Source organism: Drosophila suzukii, chromosome 3 (assembly GCF_043229965.1).
Source record: "Drosophila suzukii chromosome 3, CBGP_Dsuzu_IsoJpt1.0, whole genome shotgun sequence".
Taxonomy (NCBI): domain Eukaryota; kingdom Metazoa; phylum Arthropoda; class Insecta; order Diptera; family Drosophilidae; genus Drosophila; species Drosophila suzukii.
Window position 1 is genome coordinate 28991127 of NC_092082.1, and position 18221 is coordinate 29009347.

The following is an 18221-nucleotide window of genomic DNA, read 5'->3' on the forward strand; positions in this document are numbered from 1 at the left end:
TCGAATCGGTCCCCTACTGACCGCTTGATACGAATAAATCATTCGTCGCTCATATATTGAGAGTCAGTAAGTGAGAAAAACAGCAAAAGGGCTCCTACAAAACGTCTTTATTTTTGTTGCTAGGTTTGCTTGTGTTGTTGCCTAACAACTGACTGTTTATCTCCTGATTGATCGCGATTTCTTTCGCTCGAACATTGTCCATTATGTTCCTAGAAGTTATGGGTGACATATGGAGAGCATTGTATATTGGATTTATTATATCCCGAAAACCTTCGCTGTCCAATAGTATAAATGGTCTACCAACAGTGGTGACTATTTTTACGAGCAATGATGTGATATTCTCTTCTCTTGTGTCATAGGAAATTTTGATTTTTTCCATTTTGTTCCGGCTTATTAATTATGTTGTATTTAAGTGTATCAAAGGCTTCTTTATGTTTCGAAATTAAATGCCGCCTTAAATTCGTTAAATAATGTCCAACAAGTTTGGCGCCTTATATGTTGCAAGTGAATTTATCAAACTTAAAACAAGAGTACTTCCCTGTTCATTTTAATTAATGAGCACAAATCACTTGAACTTTGGAGCAGCATCCGTCTTGCAAAATTTAGTCATACATGCATTCCGAGCTATAAGAGAAACACACATACATGCTCAAAGGGCCTTTTGCTGAGTATTTACGACAAAAAGGGTCTCGAGACAACACATGACCCGACCGAGCAAACAAAATATCTTCACCGCTTGAGCAGAGAGCAAGTCTAAGGCGAACGAAATTTTAGGGTTGCTCATTGGGGTCCGTTTGTGAGGGGCTTTTTTCTGACAGCAAGCACAAGTGAGACCTTTTTTACGAGCTCTGCTTAAAATTAATTATAATATATAATATAAAATACGACTTAGGTTGGTTCACAAAAATGCTACTACCTAGAGATTTTTATGATTTATATTGACAAATTATGACACTAACCTCATCAGCTACTCCTTGCGCACTAATTTGCAGCTCTTCTAGCTCGGTTTTAGGAACCTGAGGAGTTGCCATTTCTTCTGATGGATCCGCCGGCATTCTGAAAAGATGCATAGTTGTTTTACTTATTCAAATTACACTACATTTTAAAAATATAAAACACTACAAGTTTGATAAGATTAAATAGCTTCAAAGCGAGCGGTTAATAGGGAATCTATTCCTTTTTGAAGTTAAAAATGTATTATTATTTATTTTGCTTTTTCTTACACTTCCAACTATTTTACAGTAAAATCAGTAAAACAAAGATATCACGAATTTAACCATTTTTTGGAAAGAGACATAAAAAGTTGGAACTTAGAATTTTTTAGGGAGTGTAGGGCAAGTGACGAACTCGTCAAATCTCACATGTGACGTCACGTCAACATTTCCAAGTAACTGTAGCCGTTTTCTCTTATCTTGTCGACAAAATATATTTATAATAATATGTCCCGTAACTTGTTCATTAAATTATTTTGATTATAGGCACTAGTTTACAAAATAATTTTTTTTAAATACCCCAAGAAGGATGATGGTAGTCCTGGTAAAGTTGGACCCCTAGATCGCAAACAAGAAGTACAAATAAATTTTGTATGGATAGTATATTTTTAAGGATTTTTTTAAACATCATTTGTTTTGGTACCACGAGCTATGCTTATGTAGGTAATACACACTGACGAGCAAAGCTGTAACACGAGTTCAATACTCCAACTTCAAAGGTCTGTTCTTATTTATTAACGCTAAATATCGTAGTCTTCTTTTGTTGGTATATATTTATACGCTACGTTTCTAGAAAATTAAATAAAACTAATTAAACAATTTTATAATAGGAGTGAAAAATGCTAGAGCAAACTGCTAAAGAAGTTAAGTGTTACAGTTTTGCAATGAGGTTATTTTGTAAACAAATATTTTTATGAATCATTTTTTAATAATGTGTCCACAGCCCTTTTTAAGTTCCACGCCACTTGGCATACTTTGGGTATAGCGTTGCACCAATTCGGGGAGAATAGCATACCATATATCCTTTGTCCTCTCCCACAGCTCCTTAATTCCACTTGGAAGAACTGCATATTTCCATAAGTTTTCATTTGGATTCAAATCCGTATGACGTATGGTGAGTGAGAGTGTTAGTTTGGAATGTTTAAAACTATGTAGGAAAGTAGCTCATAAACAAACATTATGGTATTGCAAGTCCTGCGGTGTTTTAATGACGGCAAGTCGATTCATTTATATCTGCATCGAAAGTGCAAAGATCAGAAATGGCTTTTGTGCCGATTCGATAATGGTTTGAGACTCCTAATACTACCCTTCAGTTCTGCAGTAGGGACGCGGTGACATGGCTCAGGGCAAAAAGCTTGTATATCGAAAAAAAAAACTAATATTGTTTTATAAAAATAAACTATTTGATTATAGTAAAATAAAGTAAATTGAATTTACTTATAATGTTATGTTTACTTATTATACATTTTTATTACAATATAATTTTTAAGTTTAGTTTTAGAAATTTAGTCCGTTAATATTGATTTAAATATTTAAAACATTTTAATATTACCATTTTTAAAAAATTCGTATAGTACATTTTACTTAAGAAGTAAAAATAATACAGTCGGATATTTTTCGCTTTAGAAAGGGTTAGGTGGAGTTGCACGCGCCAACAGCGAAGAGAAAACAAAAGAAATCAAGTAAAGGGGTGAGAGGAAGACTTTGTTCATTCTGTTTGAGTTATTGAAAGGGAAGCAAGCCATTTAAATTGTGCGCAGCAGATTTACTTTTTTCGTTTGTGAAAATAATATAGTCAGGTAAGTATTACGTTAAGTTTCAGATGTTGTGCATTGATCTTAGTTTAAAGTATTAAGGTATTCAATGGGTTCCGTTATCCGAAAGTGGTTGATGAAATTTTTTGGGCCAATAAAAATCCTGCAAAGGGTGAAACACAGCTCTAAAAGGTAAATATGCAAATAAGCAAGAAAATCGAATTTTTTAAACATATGCCCATACATTTTTTCAGGAGCGTTGGCCAAGGACTCGCAGGACCCGGACAAAGGTTTAAGGAAGGCGATGACCAATGTAAAAAGCAAATTAACGTAACATAAAACTAGGCTTACTAACAATAACTGTCCTTTAACAGAAAACCTAAATAACATTATTTAATTAAAAAAAATTTAAAAGTAAATAAAAATTTATGTATTTTAAATTCTATAAGTGAAAACTCATGAAAAAATTTGATTTTCACAAGTGATGGAAGGGTGTTGAACTAATAAGCTTTTTATTAGTTATTGCTGAATTAAATATACGAATTTCAGGTTGCTTTATGCTTGTTAACAATTTATTAGCGAGAGAGAGTACAGCAGGCGAGACGAGAATGCATTTAATGTCGAGATCAGAATTCGTACTGATTTTATAAAGGGACAGCCAGCCGAAGGCTGGGCCCAAAAATGCAAGTACACAAAAAACGAGAGAGCTAGATAGAGACGCGATGCAATTAATATAAGAGATCGAAATAAGTTAATTAGCTGCTGCGGATGCGTGCCCCGACATACTCCCCCCTTTGGAAGCCTGGGTTTCAACATCATCCTTCAGGGGAAGCTGACACAGCTTGTTTACTGCTCACTTTGTCACTCCTGATGCTGTCTTCAGAACGGCAACTCGAGCAACCCCATCTCCACCGGACAGAAGTTCGATCACTCTGGCGAGGGGCCACTTCATGGGAGGCAAGTTTTCGTCCTTGACCAGAACTAAGTCATCGACAACCAAGCCAGGTTTTGGGGAGCGCCACTTGGATCGCTGCTGCAGTATTGTTAGGTATACTTCCTTCCATCGGGACCAAAAGATCTGCTGCAAGTAAGCCACGCGTTGCCATCCATCCAAGCGATTGAAGTTAAGACTGGTCACATCCGGCTCGACGAAAGAGGAAGGCGGACCACCATTCAAAGAATGTGCTGGGGTTAATACATCCAGATCAGCTGGGTTTTCTGAAATCGAGACCAATGGTCGAGAATTAACAACCGCCGAAATGTGACACACCAGGGTCCGCAACTCCTCAAAGGCTAAAACAGCAGTGCCAACAGCGCGGTAGAAATGATGCTTAGCGATCTTCACAGCCGCTTCCCAAAGACCGCAAAAGTGTGGCGACCTAGGAGGAATAAAACACCAATTAATAGCCCCCGCTAGGCAAAAATCCAACGTAGCTCTCTGGTAATCACTGCTGAGGAATAGGCGCCTTAGTTCGAGCAGCTCATTGCGAGCGCCAACAAAGTTGGTTGCATTATCAGACCAAATCTGCCGCGGCCTTCTTCTAGTGCAAATAAATCGTTTGAGGCCATGTAGAAACGATACCGTAGAGAGATCCTTGATTAACTCAAAATGAAATGAAGACACAAACGTAGCATTTTACTGGAGGCTTGCTTCGCGCCTCTGACTTGTAGAAAAATGGCCCGCAAAAATCAATGCCAGTGACTTCGAACGAATGAGATCCATCAAGTCGCTCCTTTGGAAGATCCGCCATGATATGCTCCACTACTCGAGGCTTCATTCGAAAGCATCTAATACATTTATTTACCGCCTTCATAACCGTCTTCCTCCCCCCAATAGGCCAATATTGGGATCGAATTATGCCAAGTAATGCCCGTGGCTCAGTGTGCAGATTGCGTTCATGAAAGTGAGTAATAATGGCAATAGTGACCGAATGACTCCGTGGTAATATAATTGGATGACGCCCATTAAAATCCAGAGAAGAATTCCTCAGCCGGCCATCCACTCTAAGAAGCCCAAATTGGTCAATGAATGGCGAAAGAGATGCGAGCGAGCTGGAGGAGTGCACTATTCCCTTTGACTGCAATGATTTGAGGTCATCCCATAAATGTGAGCGCTGGACAAGACGAAGCAACAGCAGCGTACCGCCTTGAAGGTCAGACACCGTGAGCGTAGGGCGATGGATGCGATTACTAAACTTGTAGACGTGTCCGAAAATTCTTTGAAGGGCAGCAAAGGAATTGGCAAATTTGGAACTGGCCACTATGTCTTCGTATGGAGATTTTGTTAGTAGAATCCTCCGGCGAGCCTCAATCGTTGGCTTTTCAGCAGTGATTGGGGTCGGCCAGTCAGCTTTGGGGCCACAGAGGAATTTTGGTCCATGAGCCCAGAGAGGAGACTCGTTGAACTCACCAGGAAAAGCACCTCAGGAGAGAATGTCAGCTGCATTTAAAGTAGTTGGAACATATCGCCACTCCACTGACTCAGTTAGCTCTTGAATGGCAGCTACTCGGTTCGCTACAAAAATATTAAATCTGGACGGCTCGTCTCGGATCCATGAAAGCGCAACAGCAGAGTCGCTCCAGCAGTAAACCTTTCCCTCAAATGCACTCGTCCCAGCCACTTCTGCGATGAGCCTAGAGAGGAGTTCCGCCCCACACAGTTCCAACTTGGGCACAGTGAGTGTTTTCAAGGGGGCTACACTTGACTTTGAGCAAAGTAATTGAGATCGGCCGTTGCAAACGATGTAGACACAGGCACCATATGCTTCTATGCTGGCATCACAAAATCCATGGATTTCACTCTCAGAGTTTGGACAACGAACCATCCGAGGGAATGACGCATGCTTAATCTGCCCAAAACTCGTACATATAGCACTCCATTCCGTATTCTGTGACTCAGGAAGGCTTTCATCCCAGGATAACTTCTCCTTGCACAGTTGTTGAAGGAAAATTTTCGTAAAACCGCGCTATTGCAGACAGGACAGATCGCCTGCAGGGGCTTGATGTTGACTGTAAGACCGAATAGGAAAACAATAGTTGGTCAGAAAGTGGATCCGAAGCGAGACCTAAGGTTTTTGCAAAATCAGTGCCATCATCAAACTTCAAATAGGACTCCTTATCCTTGTCTGCAACTCCATCCAAAACAGCCGACACATTTGAGCACCACTTTGTAAGCTTAAATTTTCCCTTGGCTAGAAGTTTTGATGCCTGATCCATAATGATGACTGCCTCTTCCTTGGACTTGGCTCCAGATATCAAATCATCCACATAGAAGTCGCGACGAATGACCTCAGCCCCAAGCGGAAACGCAGTATGCTCGTCTGCTGCCAACTGATGCATAGCTCGCACAGCCAGAAATGATGCTGGCTTTGTGCCATAAGTAACGGAGTCTAGCTTAAACACCCGCAATTGGTCCTGGGGGGAATCCCTCCACAAAATGCATTGCAAATGGCTGTCCTCAGGCTGAACCCTAACACAACGGTACATTTTGCAAATGTCTACTGTGATTGCTACTGGGTGTGAACGAAACCGAAGAAGAATCGGGAACAGCTTAGGCTGAATAACTGGGACATCGTTGAGAGAATAGCCTGAGGAACTGGCCGCCGATCCATCAAAAACTACTCGAAGCTATCTTCCTTTGTGACGCAATGATGAGGCAAGAAGTATCGGCACAATCCGATGTCAGCGGCAGAAACTGATGACATATGTCCTAGATCGAGGTATTCCCTTATGAATGCGGCATATTGAGCCTTTAAGGCTGGCTGACGATTCAACTTTCTCTCTAAGGACAAGAATCTTCGATAAGCTTGCTGGTAGGACTCTCCCAAAAGATCTAGATTGAACTTGGCAGGAAGCCGAACAGAATAATCACCAGCTGGCAAACGAACGACGTGTCTTACGAAATGTGCTTCACAGTCTAATTCTTCCTTAGTAGCGCGTATAATTGACTCGGTGCAGCTTTCCACTTCCCAAAGTCGTCGAAGAAGATCATCTAATCGATCGAAACTATCCTCTCTACTAGCGAGAAGTACATCTTGAGACGACATTAAAGCCGAGCCATTGGAAAGGCCATAACCTCCAGAAACAACCCAACCCAGACGCGTCTTTTGAATTAGAGGTAATCCAGGTGGGAGCTTGATTTTCCCAACGCTCAACATCTCGAAATAGAGGCTGGCTCCGATTAAAAGATCCACCCGCTGGGAAGCATAAAACCTTGGGTCAGCTAACTGTATATTTTTGGGTATGTTCCAGCTGCCAATGTCGACGTTGAAGCTAGGCTGTCGCTCTGTTATGTTCGGAGCAATCACCGCGGTAATGTTGGCTGAGTATTCAGAAGTACGGGACTGAATCGTAATATTGACCGAGTGACCGTCCGTCACAAAACTGGAATCTCCTATTCCAGTTACAGATGCTGAAGATTTTATTTTCTTTACTTGAAGCTCGTTTGCGAATCGGGACGTTATTAGATGCAGTTGGGAGCCCGAATCGAGTAGAGCTCGACAGGAAACGAAAACACCAGAACTGTTTTTTACTAAAATGCTAGCCGTTGCAAAGAGCACAATATCATTACTAAACTCCAGTGCAATAAGAGCAGTCGAAGTGGAAGGCAGTGCAGAGGGTGAGGCAGAGGGAAGTGCTTCTTGAAGCTGTGCTCCTTCTTGTGAAGGAAAGGAAGGTGAGTTTCCCAGGTGAAGCAGGGTGTGGTGCTTAGATCCGCATGCACGACAACTACTGGAGTTGCATTGCCGAACTTGATGACCAACCTTAAGACAATTTATGCAAAGACCGAGCCGTTTCGCTTCTTGAAGCCTATTTGCAGGAGACAGGATTTTAAAATTCTGACAATAAGAAATGGAATGCCCCGTATCATTACAGAATATACAAATCCAAGGGTTAGAATTCGAGGCAACAAATGCTGATCTACGCGCATTGGGTATTCTGTTACTTCCCACCTGATTGCCCGGCGCATAGTTTGCCATGGCGAAATCCATAGTCTCCAACGTCCTGCATCGCTGCTCCAGAAATGATGCCATTGACTCCCACGTAGGAATTAAATTGACCAAGGCAGGGTCCTCCAAACGCTCTTCCCACTTTGCTTGACTTGCCGGATCCAACTTTTGGAACAGGACTTGGACGATGATGCATCCTGCGATTTGTTCCGTCGTGCCCAGTCCTTTGAGAGCACGAATGTGAGCGTTGAATTTATCGGACAGCTCCCGAAGTGTCGAGATGGAACCACTCTGCACCGCCTTAAGTCCCAGGATCTCAGTAACGTGTGCCTGAAAAACCAAACGTCGATTATCAAATTTCCAATGAGCGAATAGTATCCAACGCTGCGTCCCTCAGGCATGATCGTAAATGCTGCAGCTTTTCTACGTTGGTGAGGTCCGGATGACTATCTATGATCGTGGTAAACATAGAAAAAAAGTCAGTCCAATTTGCATAAGCTCCAGTGGGGGCAGCAATGCTGCCCTATGTCGAGGCTAACGCTGCTGGGGGCCGAAAACTCCCGGAGTGATGCCGTCAGCAAAGGTTGAGTGCGAAAGAAGCTGTGAGGCGCGCTTTGAAATTTCGGATCGAACCGATGACTTCAGAATTACGAGAATGTCATCAAATTTCTCACTTAAATCACTTTCAATTTCCTCTAAATCCAATTCTTCGAGCTCACCGACCACCTTTTCAAATGACTCTTGAAGTTCATCGATCAACTCCAACGTCGCATAAAGTTAACGCCGAACTTGATAGGGAATCCACTAAACGCTCCACTCTATTAAATAAAGCCGTTGCCTTGCGTTTTAAAAATATTGCCCTGCTTGCATCAGCGGTAACATCTCCAAAAGTTCCCGTAGGCATGGCTACAACAACAACAGCAGACGAAAAGCCCGAAATTCGGCTCTAGCGGGAAGATGAGCGCAAAGCAAACGAGGGAATAACAGCCCGTTACTTGGCTATGTACGCTTCTATGTAAAGCTGATTTTGCGCCTTATATGTAAATTTCCGCAATCACCAACTGCTATTTAATTATAGCGCTCACTGCATTTAAGGCCTTATGATTGTTGTTCCGCCAATGCACCGCAGCCGCAAGAACGAAAAAGTCAATAAATAGACTTATATGATTTGCACTTAGTATTATTTATGCACAAATCACGTCGGGGTCACCAATGTTGAACTAATAAGCTTTTTTATTAGTTATTGCTGAATTAAAAATACGAATTTCAGGTTGCTTTATGCTTGTTAACAATTTATTAGCGAGAGAGAGTGCAGCAGGAGAGACGAGAATGCATTTAATGTGGAGATCAGAATTCGTACTGATTTTACAAAGGGACAGCCAGTCGAAGGCTGTGCCCAAAAATGCAAGTACACAAAAACGAGAGAGCTAAATAGAGAGAGAGCTACCTTTCGCGATGCAATTAATATAAGAGATCGAAATAAGTTACTTAGCTGCTGCGGCTGCGTGACCCGACAAAGGGTATGGACTCCACACACACACAGAGCAAATAAAATACCAATACTGGGAATTTTTGGATATCAATTTTGATCCCTTATGTTGCCATATCATATTCATGTTTTCGAACATATGAAATTGATATTTTCGAACATGTCAATTTGGTATTTTTCATACCAGATTGAGCAAATTGTGATATTTTTTTATATCCAACTGATATGCTTTGATTTCAAACTTATATGCTTTCATACCAAACTGATATGCTTTCATATCAGATTGATTTGTTTGTAATATTAATATTAATCAGTTTTGACCTCATAAACAAATAAACAAATAAATATTGAAAACCCATAAGATCGCTGTTAATATTATTGTTTTATACATTTCGGATCAATTATAAAAATAGTTCCAGGACTTAGCAATAAATGCAGATAACGCTGTACTCGGATGCCTCCTGTAGCTTTGCATCAGCGCCAGGAAGTGCTTCTTCTGTCCTCGTTAGAAGTTTCCCAGCGAAGTGCTGGACGCCGACTTCCCCAGTTCGGCATCTTGGCCAGCCATTTGAGTTTGTGTAGTGCAGTCTGTGTAGTCAGCCACCGAAAAGCACGTTACAGTGTCCAAGAAATAAAAATATTAAAATTAGACAAATATCATGTAAGTACAATTGAAAATGAGATACTTACCATTTGCAAAAAAAGTAAACAACATATGTAAATGTTTCAATTTTGTACATTCTCACTTTTCGTCGAATGTTAGAGTGCCCGCGGCAATTCAGTCAAAAGATATCTTTAGTACCATACTAAATACCATATATACACAAAAATTACGCAAGCACTATCATACTTTTTTTTCGAAGACATTTCGATGTTACGTTTGATATGAAAAACATATCAAATTATTACGAATTTATATTAATATAATGCAAAATCATATCAATTAGAAATGTTGATATGAATCCGTGTCATATTGATATGAATTCGTATCAATTTGATATGTAAAAGGTGATATATGAAAACTGAGGAGACAATATCAACAGGTTTTGTTCCGTTTTTTCTCTGTGCAGAAACAATATTTCACTATCGGGCGTACCAAAGCTTTTACAATGTTTTGGTAGTGTACTTTTAAAAGCTTTATAAAAGCTAATGCACCCCGGAAAATGAGGTGCCATGTGAAGACTTTTGCAAATATAAGTTTCAAGAAAAGTCTTAACTTTTCATAGCTTTGTTTGGGTGTTTAGGTGTACGAGACGCTAGTTGGGAATTATAAGCAACACATTGTAAAGTTTTTGTTGCATACTTTTCTGTGATACATTTTACTTTAAGATAACTATTTTTGATAGTTGAGTCCGTGAACGGAACTATGTCTATAATGCCTTAGCTATTCAATAGTAAACAAATCACAAACAAAAACAAATACATTAATTTTATGATTATTCGTTGATAAGAATATAAATAATTTATTTTTAATTTTTAATTTTTTGGGTAAAGAAATCACAAACAATAACACATAATTTAATATTATGATTATTCGTTGATATAATACAAGTAATTTTGTTTAGATTTTTAAATTTATTATTTCACCTCACTCACTATTGCATCAAGATACTTTTACTTTCTTTTTTTTGTATAACCGATCGCGACTTCAATCCGAAATAGACTGATTTCTTAGTTCTAAAATCTTATCCAGCGAACCTCTGACAAATGTTTTTATTTTTTTTTTAGGCTTCTTGAGCTGTGTTTTTTGTTTAAATTAAAAGCTTATGCTGACCGAAACAATTTGATTGAAAATTGAAACGCAATAGTGTGGGCCTAGAGTGTGAGAGTTTGGGCTTCGAACGGAAGCTTGTGTTTACTTTACGACTGGTTTATTTATCTTAGCAGGACAGCCAAGCGCGGCTTCGAAGTTAATGCCAATGGCAATATCAAAACCAAAGGCAAGGTCAATATCGCTGAGATTGAATTTTAAAAATTGTTTATTAATTCCTGTTACGAGCGCCGGTTATGGCGGACAAAAGAAAAGAAGCCGTGGTCTGCTAGATGGCGAAAACACAAAAAATTGCACAATGCAGCTCCAATCCATCAAAAAAAATTCCCGCTCATAACATTCACCGTGCAGAATAATGATTCTCGGTTTAAGGACCTAAGGATAGAATTCAAAGTGTCTAAAGCAGACGGTAATCAACAACGTTCAGGTGATAGACCACACAGAACATAAAGAGCCTTATCCCTTTATCCTTGTGGGTCCTGAATATCCTTCGAGGACTTCCAATGTACAAGAGATCCGTACAGCGTCGCCGTAAAACTAAAAGCAATACCCAAAACAATTAACATCTCAAAGCAAAAAAAGAATACGTTTATATCAACGTATGAACGTACAAGTGCAACCTGAGGCATGCCAAGTCATCACCTCTAAAAAAGTTCACCCGAATGCCCCGCTACGATGATCATTCTGCATTCCCTCCATATTGTCTGTTTTTGTGCTGTAAACAAAAAAATGCTAGGCTTAAGAATTCACCAATAATAATAATTATATTGTATTCTTTTAAGTGAAAGTGCACCAAAACATATATATATCTAAATTCATTAAACGTAATGTTTCACAATCTCATCGGCAGGAGTAAAGAGTAAAACAAGGAAGAACGCTATAGTCGAGTACCTCGACTATCAGATACCCGTTACTCAGATAACAAACTTTAAAATAAGTTAGCCGCGCACTTTGTTCTCTCTCCCTTGCTCTCATTTCTCGGCTCTGGTTTTGTTTCAGCCAGCGCCAAGAATGAGAAAGCAACACATAAAATAGACAAAAAACATTTATATTTATGTATGCTTGCTAAACATACACAATTTTAAGGCACATTCTGTATTTCAAAATATTTGGTTGAATAGCTTCGTTTGAAAGAATTCTATTTGCCGCGGATATTAGATTGCAATTTTTTACATCCACACATGCATAAACACATACATGTATGTATGTATGTATGTATGTCGTTTTCTGGCTCTAGTGTCAAGGCTTGTCCTAACTACTTTGGTTTGAGAGCATTGGACTGAAAACGGAAAAGTTTTTTTGGGACAATCTATAGGTATTTATTAAGCTAATTCATATTCTTTGAAAGAGATAAATAAAGATGTACAGATCTTTAAAGGTTTTTGCCCGTCAATGGGACAAATGGATAAAGGGTTCATTATTCAATAGAATAAGTTAGCCGCGCACTTTGCTCTCTCTGAGCGCCGGCAGGGCTTTTTTCTTTGCCGCTAAGTTCGGCCGGCAACTATTTACATACACACACATACACGCGTAAAAACACTTCGCATTGTCTGGCTCTGACGTCATAGCTTTTTTCTTTGGCGGTTTGTGGGCGTTAGAGTGGGCGTAGAAAAATTTTTTTTGGTCAATCGATAGGTATTGACAAGACTAATACATTTCAGTTAAAATTTTCTATCTAGCATCAAAACTGTAGGAGTTACATTTTAGGGCGGTTTGTGGGCGTTAGAGTGGGCGTGGCAGTCTACTGAAACAAACTTGCGCTGCGTAAGAAGCTCAGGAATCTGTACGCCAAATCTCAATAGCCTAGCTCTCATAGTTTCCGAGATCTCAGCGTTCATCCGGACGGACAGACAGACGGACAGACGGACATGGCTAGATCGACTCGGCTAGTGATCCTGATCAAGAATATATATACTTTGTGGGGTCGGAAACGCTTCCTTCTGCCTGTTACATACTTTCCGACGAATCTAGTATACCCTTTTACTCTACGAGTAACGGGTATAAAAATATATCGAATAAAAAAAAAATACAGTAAACTAATTTATGTTTGCATTGTTAACGAAAACAATTTACAAATTAATATCCTGTACACCTCACCTTGCCGGCTTTTGGCAGAATGTGTAAGAAGAACACTAATTGTCATAAATTCAAGATTTTACGAGCTCTGTTCATGTCAATATGTAAATCTATCTAGAGCCGTAAATAATGATCTGTAACTTAAAACCTACAAGGGTGCAGTGCCGAACAATTGTAATCTTAAGTACAAGCCACTTGAGCCTGACCATAAATGTAGTTCTCACACTGTACAAAGGGTCGCCTTGCGGGAGACCGTTGATAAGGCTCCCGCTCAGGAAAACCGATGCGTCTCTGCGTAGACTATAGACAGGTATATCATAAGAATTTCATGTTAGTCACGTAAGAGAAGACTTAGAAAAATAAAATCAGTTTTAATTCAGAACTCAATCGTAAAGGTTGTTTTCCTTATTACAGGAATCCCTTTCAGGAGGTTATATGTTAAAAAACACCGAAGCTATAATTTGTTTCATATTACTTTCCCACCAATTTTCCGATCGTTCTTATGGCAGCTATATAGTATAGTCGTCCGATTTTGATAAAATTAAATTCGAAATTTAGAACTAATTAAAAAATGTTTTTTCCAAGCGTAGGAGGTTATATGTTGAAATACACCAAAGCTATAATTTGGTTCATATTATTTTCCTACCAATTTTCCCATCGCTCCTATGGCAGCTATCTGTTATAGTCTTCCGATTTTGATAAAATTTAATTCGAAATTCAAAACTGATTGAAAAATGTTATTCCCAAGCTTAGGAGGTTATATGTTAAAAAACACCAAAGATATAATTCTTTTTTAGATATAAGATATAGTTGTCAGATCCGGCTGGTTCCGACTCATATTCTACCTGAAAAAAAAAGACTTTTGAGAAAATTTCAACCCGATAGCTTAAAACTGAGAGACTAGTTTGCGTAGAAACGGACGGACAGACGGACAGCCGAGCAGACGGACATGGCTAGATCGACTCGCCTAGTTATGCTGATCAAGGATATACATACGCTATGGGAGGATAAGCACGGACAACGAAATGGATAACGGAAGGTACGAGAAAGGATTTGATTAATTTATTATGATTTAATCAGTGTGACCAATATAAAGCTAGATACTTTCATTCCTACTGTTCATAAAAAGATTTTAAGAAGTCTAGATCCCTTATAATATCGTTGAATCCTTAGGTTAGGTTAGGGCGGCTGTCGGACTATAGTCCGACACACTTAGACCTCTATGGGTCCATTATGATACCGCATGATCTCGTATTTCCTTCTCTAGGGTCCCGTTCCTAGTAGTTTCAACCTGTGTTAAGCTGATCAGCATGTCTCCCACCCGGAAGATTTAATAAAGGCACTTATGTTTTTGGGATTAATCTCCGATATTTCGGTAAGATCGTCGATGAAGGGACTTCTTAAGTGTTTCAGTCTGAGTCTGCATAGGGCTGGGCAGAAGCAGAGATGGTGTTCTACCGTTTCCACTTCTTCCTCATCCCTGCAGCCTCTGCAGAAATAATTTTGCGGGGCTTTTAGCCTGCCGGCATGTGCGCCAACAAGCCAGTGGCCTGTAAGAGCTCGAATCAACATGCCACACTCTGTGCGGCTGAGTTTGAGTAACTCCGAGGTTTTTTTGTTGCTTATCACAGGCCATGTCTGGTGAGAGATACGACACTGTGGTGCGTTTTGCCAATGGGTGTTGGCTAGTGTGTTGAAGTAGTTAGTGTGTCTTTTATAGCGTGGACCCCCGCCTAAAAGACGCTACAGCGGTCCGGGAGCCTGAATGACTTCCTGATATCTAATTGTTCGGAGTATACACCTCCGCCAACGTGTCCTTCTAATTTTGAGCCATCTGTATAGAAACAGTCGGCCCTGCTCCCATTCCTCTCTATCTGGAATCAGGGCCTCAAAGGGTGTGTGACTATATTCAATGGATTAGCATAGATCCGTGATCTTCGGAATCGATTTATCATGCTGGATAATTTTAGCATGGCCATAAATTTTGGCCTCCCACTGCCCTGTGTCCCTCAGTCGAATAGCTGCCGATTCGGCCCTTTCCATGCCTGCTAAGTCCAGGCTAGGGAGGTTCAAGATCGTATTCAGCGCTTCATTCGGGGTGGTTCGAAGGGCTCCACTAATACACAAAGCCGCCTTTCGCTGTACTTTCTTTAGAGGAGTCAGTATGCGTTGTTTGCACCACAGAGCCACTGCGTACAGTAGGATTGGCTTGACTACCGCTGTGTATATCCAGTTGACTATTCTAGGGGACATGCCCCATCTTAGCCCAATTGCTTTTTTACAGGAGTAAAGTTCTATTATCAAATAATTTTGCAGTAAATCCAAAGCAATTGCGTAGTTGCCATCCAAAATTTCCATCGAGAGAATAGTTTCCAACGCAGCGTCCCTCAGGCATGGTCGTAGATGGCTAACTTGATGACCAACCTTATGACAATTTATGCAAGGACCGAGCCCTTTCGCTTCTTGAAGCCTACTTGTAGGAGACAGGATTTTAAAATTCTGACAATAAGAAATGGAGCATCATTAAAGAATATACAGATCCAAGGGTTAGAATTCGAGGCAACAAATGCTGATCTACGCGTCCTGCACCGCTGCTCGAGAAATTATGCCATTGACTCCCACGTAGGAATTAGGTTGACGAAGGCAGGGTCCTCTAAACGCTCTTCCCACTTTGCTTGACTTGCCGGATCCAACTTTTGGAACAGGACTTGGACGATGATGCATCCTGCGATTTGTTCCGTCGTGCCCAGTCCTTTGAGAGCACGAATGTGAGCGTTGAATTTATCGGACAGCTCCCGAAGTGTCGAGATGGAACCACTCTGCACCGCCTTAAGTCCCAGGATCTCAGTAACGTGTGCCTGAAAAACCAAACGTCGATTATCAAATTTCCAATGAGCGAATAGTATCCAACGCTGCGTCCCTCAGGCATGATCGTAAATGCTGCAGCTTTTCTACGTTGGTGAGGTCCGGATGACTATCTATGATCGTGGTAAACATAGAAAAAAAGTCAGTCCAATTTGCATAAGCTCCAGTGGGGGCAGCAATGCTGCCCTATGTCGAGGCTAACGCTGCTGGGGGCCGAAAACTCCCGGAGTGATGCCGTCAGCAAAGGTTGAATGCGAAAGAAGCTGTGAGGCGCGCTTTGAAATTTCGGATCGAACCGATGACTTCAGAATTACGAGAATGTCATCAAATTTCTCACTTAAATCACTTTCAATTTCCTCTAAATCCAATTCTTCGAGCTCACCGACCACCTTTTCAAATGACTCTTGAAGTTCATCGATCAACTCCAACGTCGCATAAAGTTAACGCCGAACTTGATAGGGAATCCACTAAACGCTCCACTCTATTAAATAAAGCCGTTGCCTTGCGTTTTAAAAATATTGCCCTGCTTGCATCAGCGGTAACATCTCCAAAAGTTCCCGTAGGCATGGCTACAACAACAACAGCAGACGAAAAGCCCGAAATTCGGCTCTAGCGGGAAGATGAGCGCAAAGCAAACGAGGGAATAACAGCCCGTTACTTGGCTATGTACGCTTCTATGTAAAGCTGATTTTGCGCCTTATATGTAAATTTCCGCAATCACCAACTGCTATTTAATTATAGCGCTCACTGCATTTAAGGCCTTATGATTGTTGTTCCGCCAATGCACCGCAGCCGCAAGAACGAAAAAGTCAATAAATAGACTTATATGATTTGCACTTAGTATTATTTATGCACAAATCACGTCGGGGTCACCAATGTTGAACTAATAAGCTTTTTTATTAGTTATTGCTGAATTAAAAATACGAATTTCAGGTTGCTTTATGCTTGTTAACAATTTATTAGCGAGAGAGAGTGCAGCAGGAGAGACGAGAATGCATTTAATGTGGAGATCAGAATTCGTACTGATTTTACAAAGGGACAGCCAGTCGAAGGCTGTGCCCAAAAATGCAAGTACACAAAAACGAGAGAGCTAAATAGAGAGAGAGCTACCTTTCGCGATGCAATTAATATAAGAGATCGAAATAAGTTACTTAGCTGCTGCGGCTGCGTGACCCGACAAAGGGTATGGACTCCACACACACACAGAGCAAATAAAATACCAATACTGGGAATTTTTGGATATCAATTTTGATCCCTTATGTTGCCATATCATATTCATGTTTTCGAACATATGAAATTGATATTTTCGAACATGTCAATTTGGTATTTTTCATACCAGATTGAGCAAATTGTGATATTTTTTTATATCCAACTGATATGCTTTGATTTCAAACTTATATGCTTTCATACCAAACTGATATGCTTTCATATCAGATTGATTTGTTTGTAATATTAATATTAATCAGTTTTGACCTCATAAACAAATAAACAAATAAATATTGAAAACCCATAAGATCGCTGTTAATATTATTGTTTTATACATTTCGGATCAATTATAAAAATAGTTCCAGGACTTAGCAATAAATGCAGATAACGCTGTACTCGGATGCCTCCTGTAGCTTTGCATCAGCGCCAGGAAGTGCTTCTTCTGTCCTCGTTAGAAGTTTCCCAGCGAAGTGCTGGACGCCAACTTCCCCAGTTCGGCATCTTGGCCAGCCATTTGAGTTTGTGTAGTGCAGTCTGTGTAGTCAGCCACCGAAAAGCACGTTACAGTGTCCAAGAAATAAAAATATTAAAATTAGACAAATATCATGTAAGTACAATTGAAAATGAGATACTTACCATTTGCAAAAAAAGTAAACAACATATGTAAATGTTTCAATTTTGTACATTCTCACTTTTCGTCGAATGTTAGAGTGCCCGCGGCAATTCAGTCAAAAAATATCTTTAGTACCATACTAAATACCATATATACACAAAAATTACGCAAGCACTATCATACTTTTTTTTCGAAGACATTTCGATGTTACGTTTGATATGAAAAACATATCAAATTATTACGAGTTTATATTAATATAATGCAAAATCATATCAATTAGAAATGTTGATATGAATCCGTGTCATGTTGATATGAATTCGTATCAATTTGATATGTAAAAGGTGATATATGAAAACTGAGGAGACAATATCAACAGGTTTTGTTCCGTTTTTTCTCTGTGCAGAAACAATATTTCACTATCGGGCGTACCAAAGCTTTTACAATGTTTTGGTAGTGTACTTTTAAAAGCTTTATAAAAGCTAATGCACCCCCGCACATGAGGTGCC

The 18221-nt window shown here is 39.9% G+C and overlaps 1 protein-coding gene and 1 long non-coding RNA gene across 3 annotated transcripts in view; both read right to left on the reverse strand.

Annotated features, from left to right (window-relative positions):
* Snap25 (Synaptosomal-associated protein 25kDa) overlaps positions 1 to 18221 on the reverse strand; it is a 379996-nt gene that overhangs the window by 340562 nt on the left and 21213 nt on the right. For both annotated transcript variants that reach the window (XM_070996705.1, XM_070996704.1), the window contains exon 2: positions 960 to 1056. In XM_070996705.1, the coding sequence (XP_070852806.1) occupies positions 960 to 1055 (96 nt within the window). In that variant the 5' untranslated portion in view covers position 1056. The remainder of the gene's footprint in view (positions 1 to 959; positions 1057 to 18221) is intronic.
* Positions 17394 to 18101, reverse strand: LOC139353285 (uncharacterized). Its single transcript, XR_011604478.1, has 2 exons — positions 17739 to 18101; positions 17394 to 17636 (listed from the first exon to the last, which is right to left on the reverse strand). It is a non-coding gene; the product is annotated as an uncharacterized lncRNA (long non-coding RNA).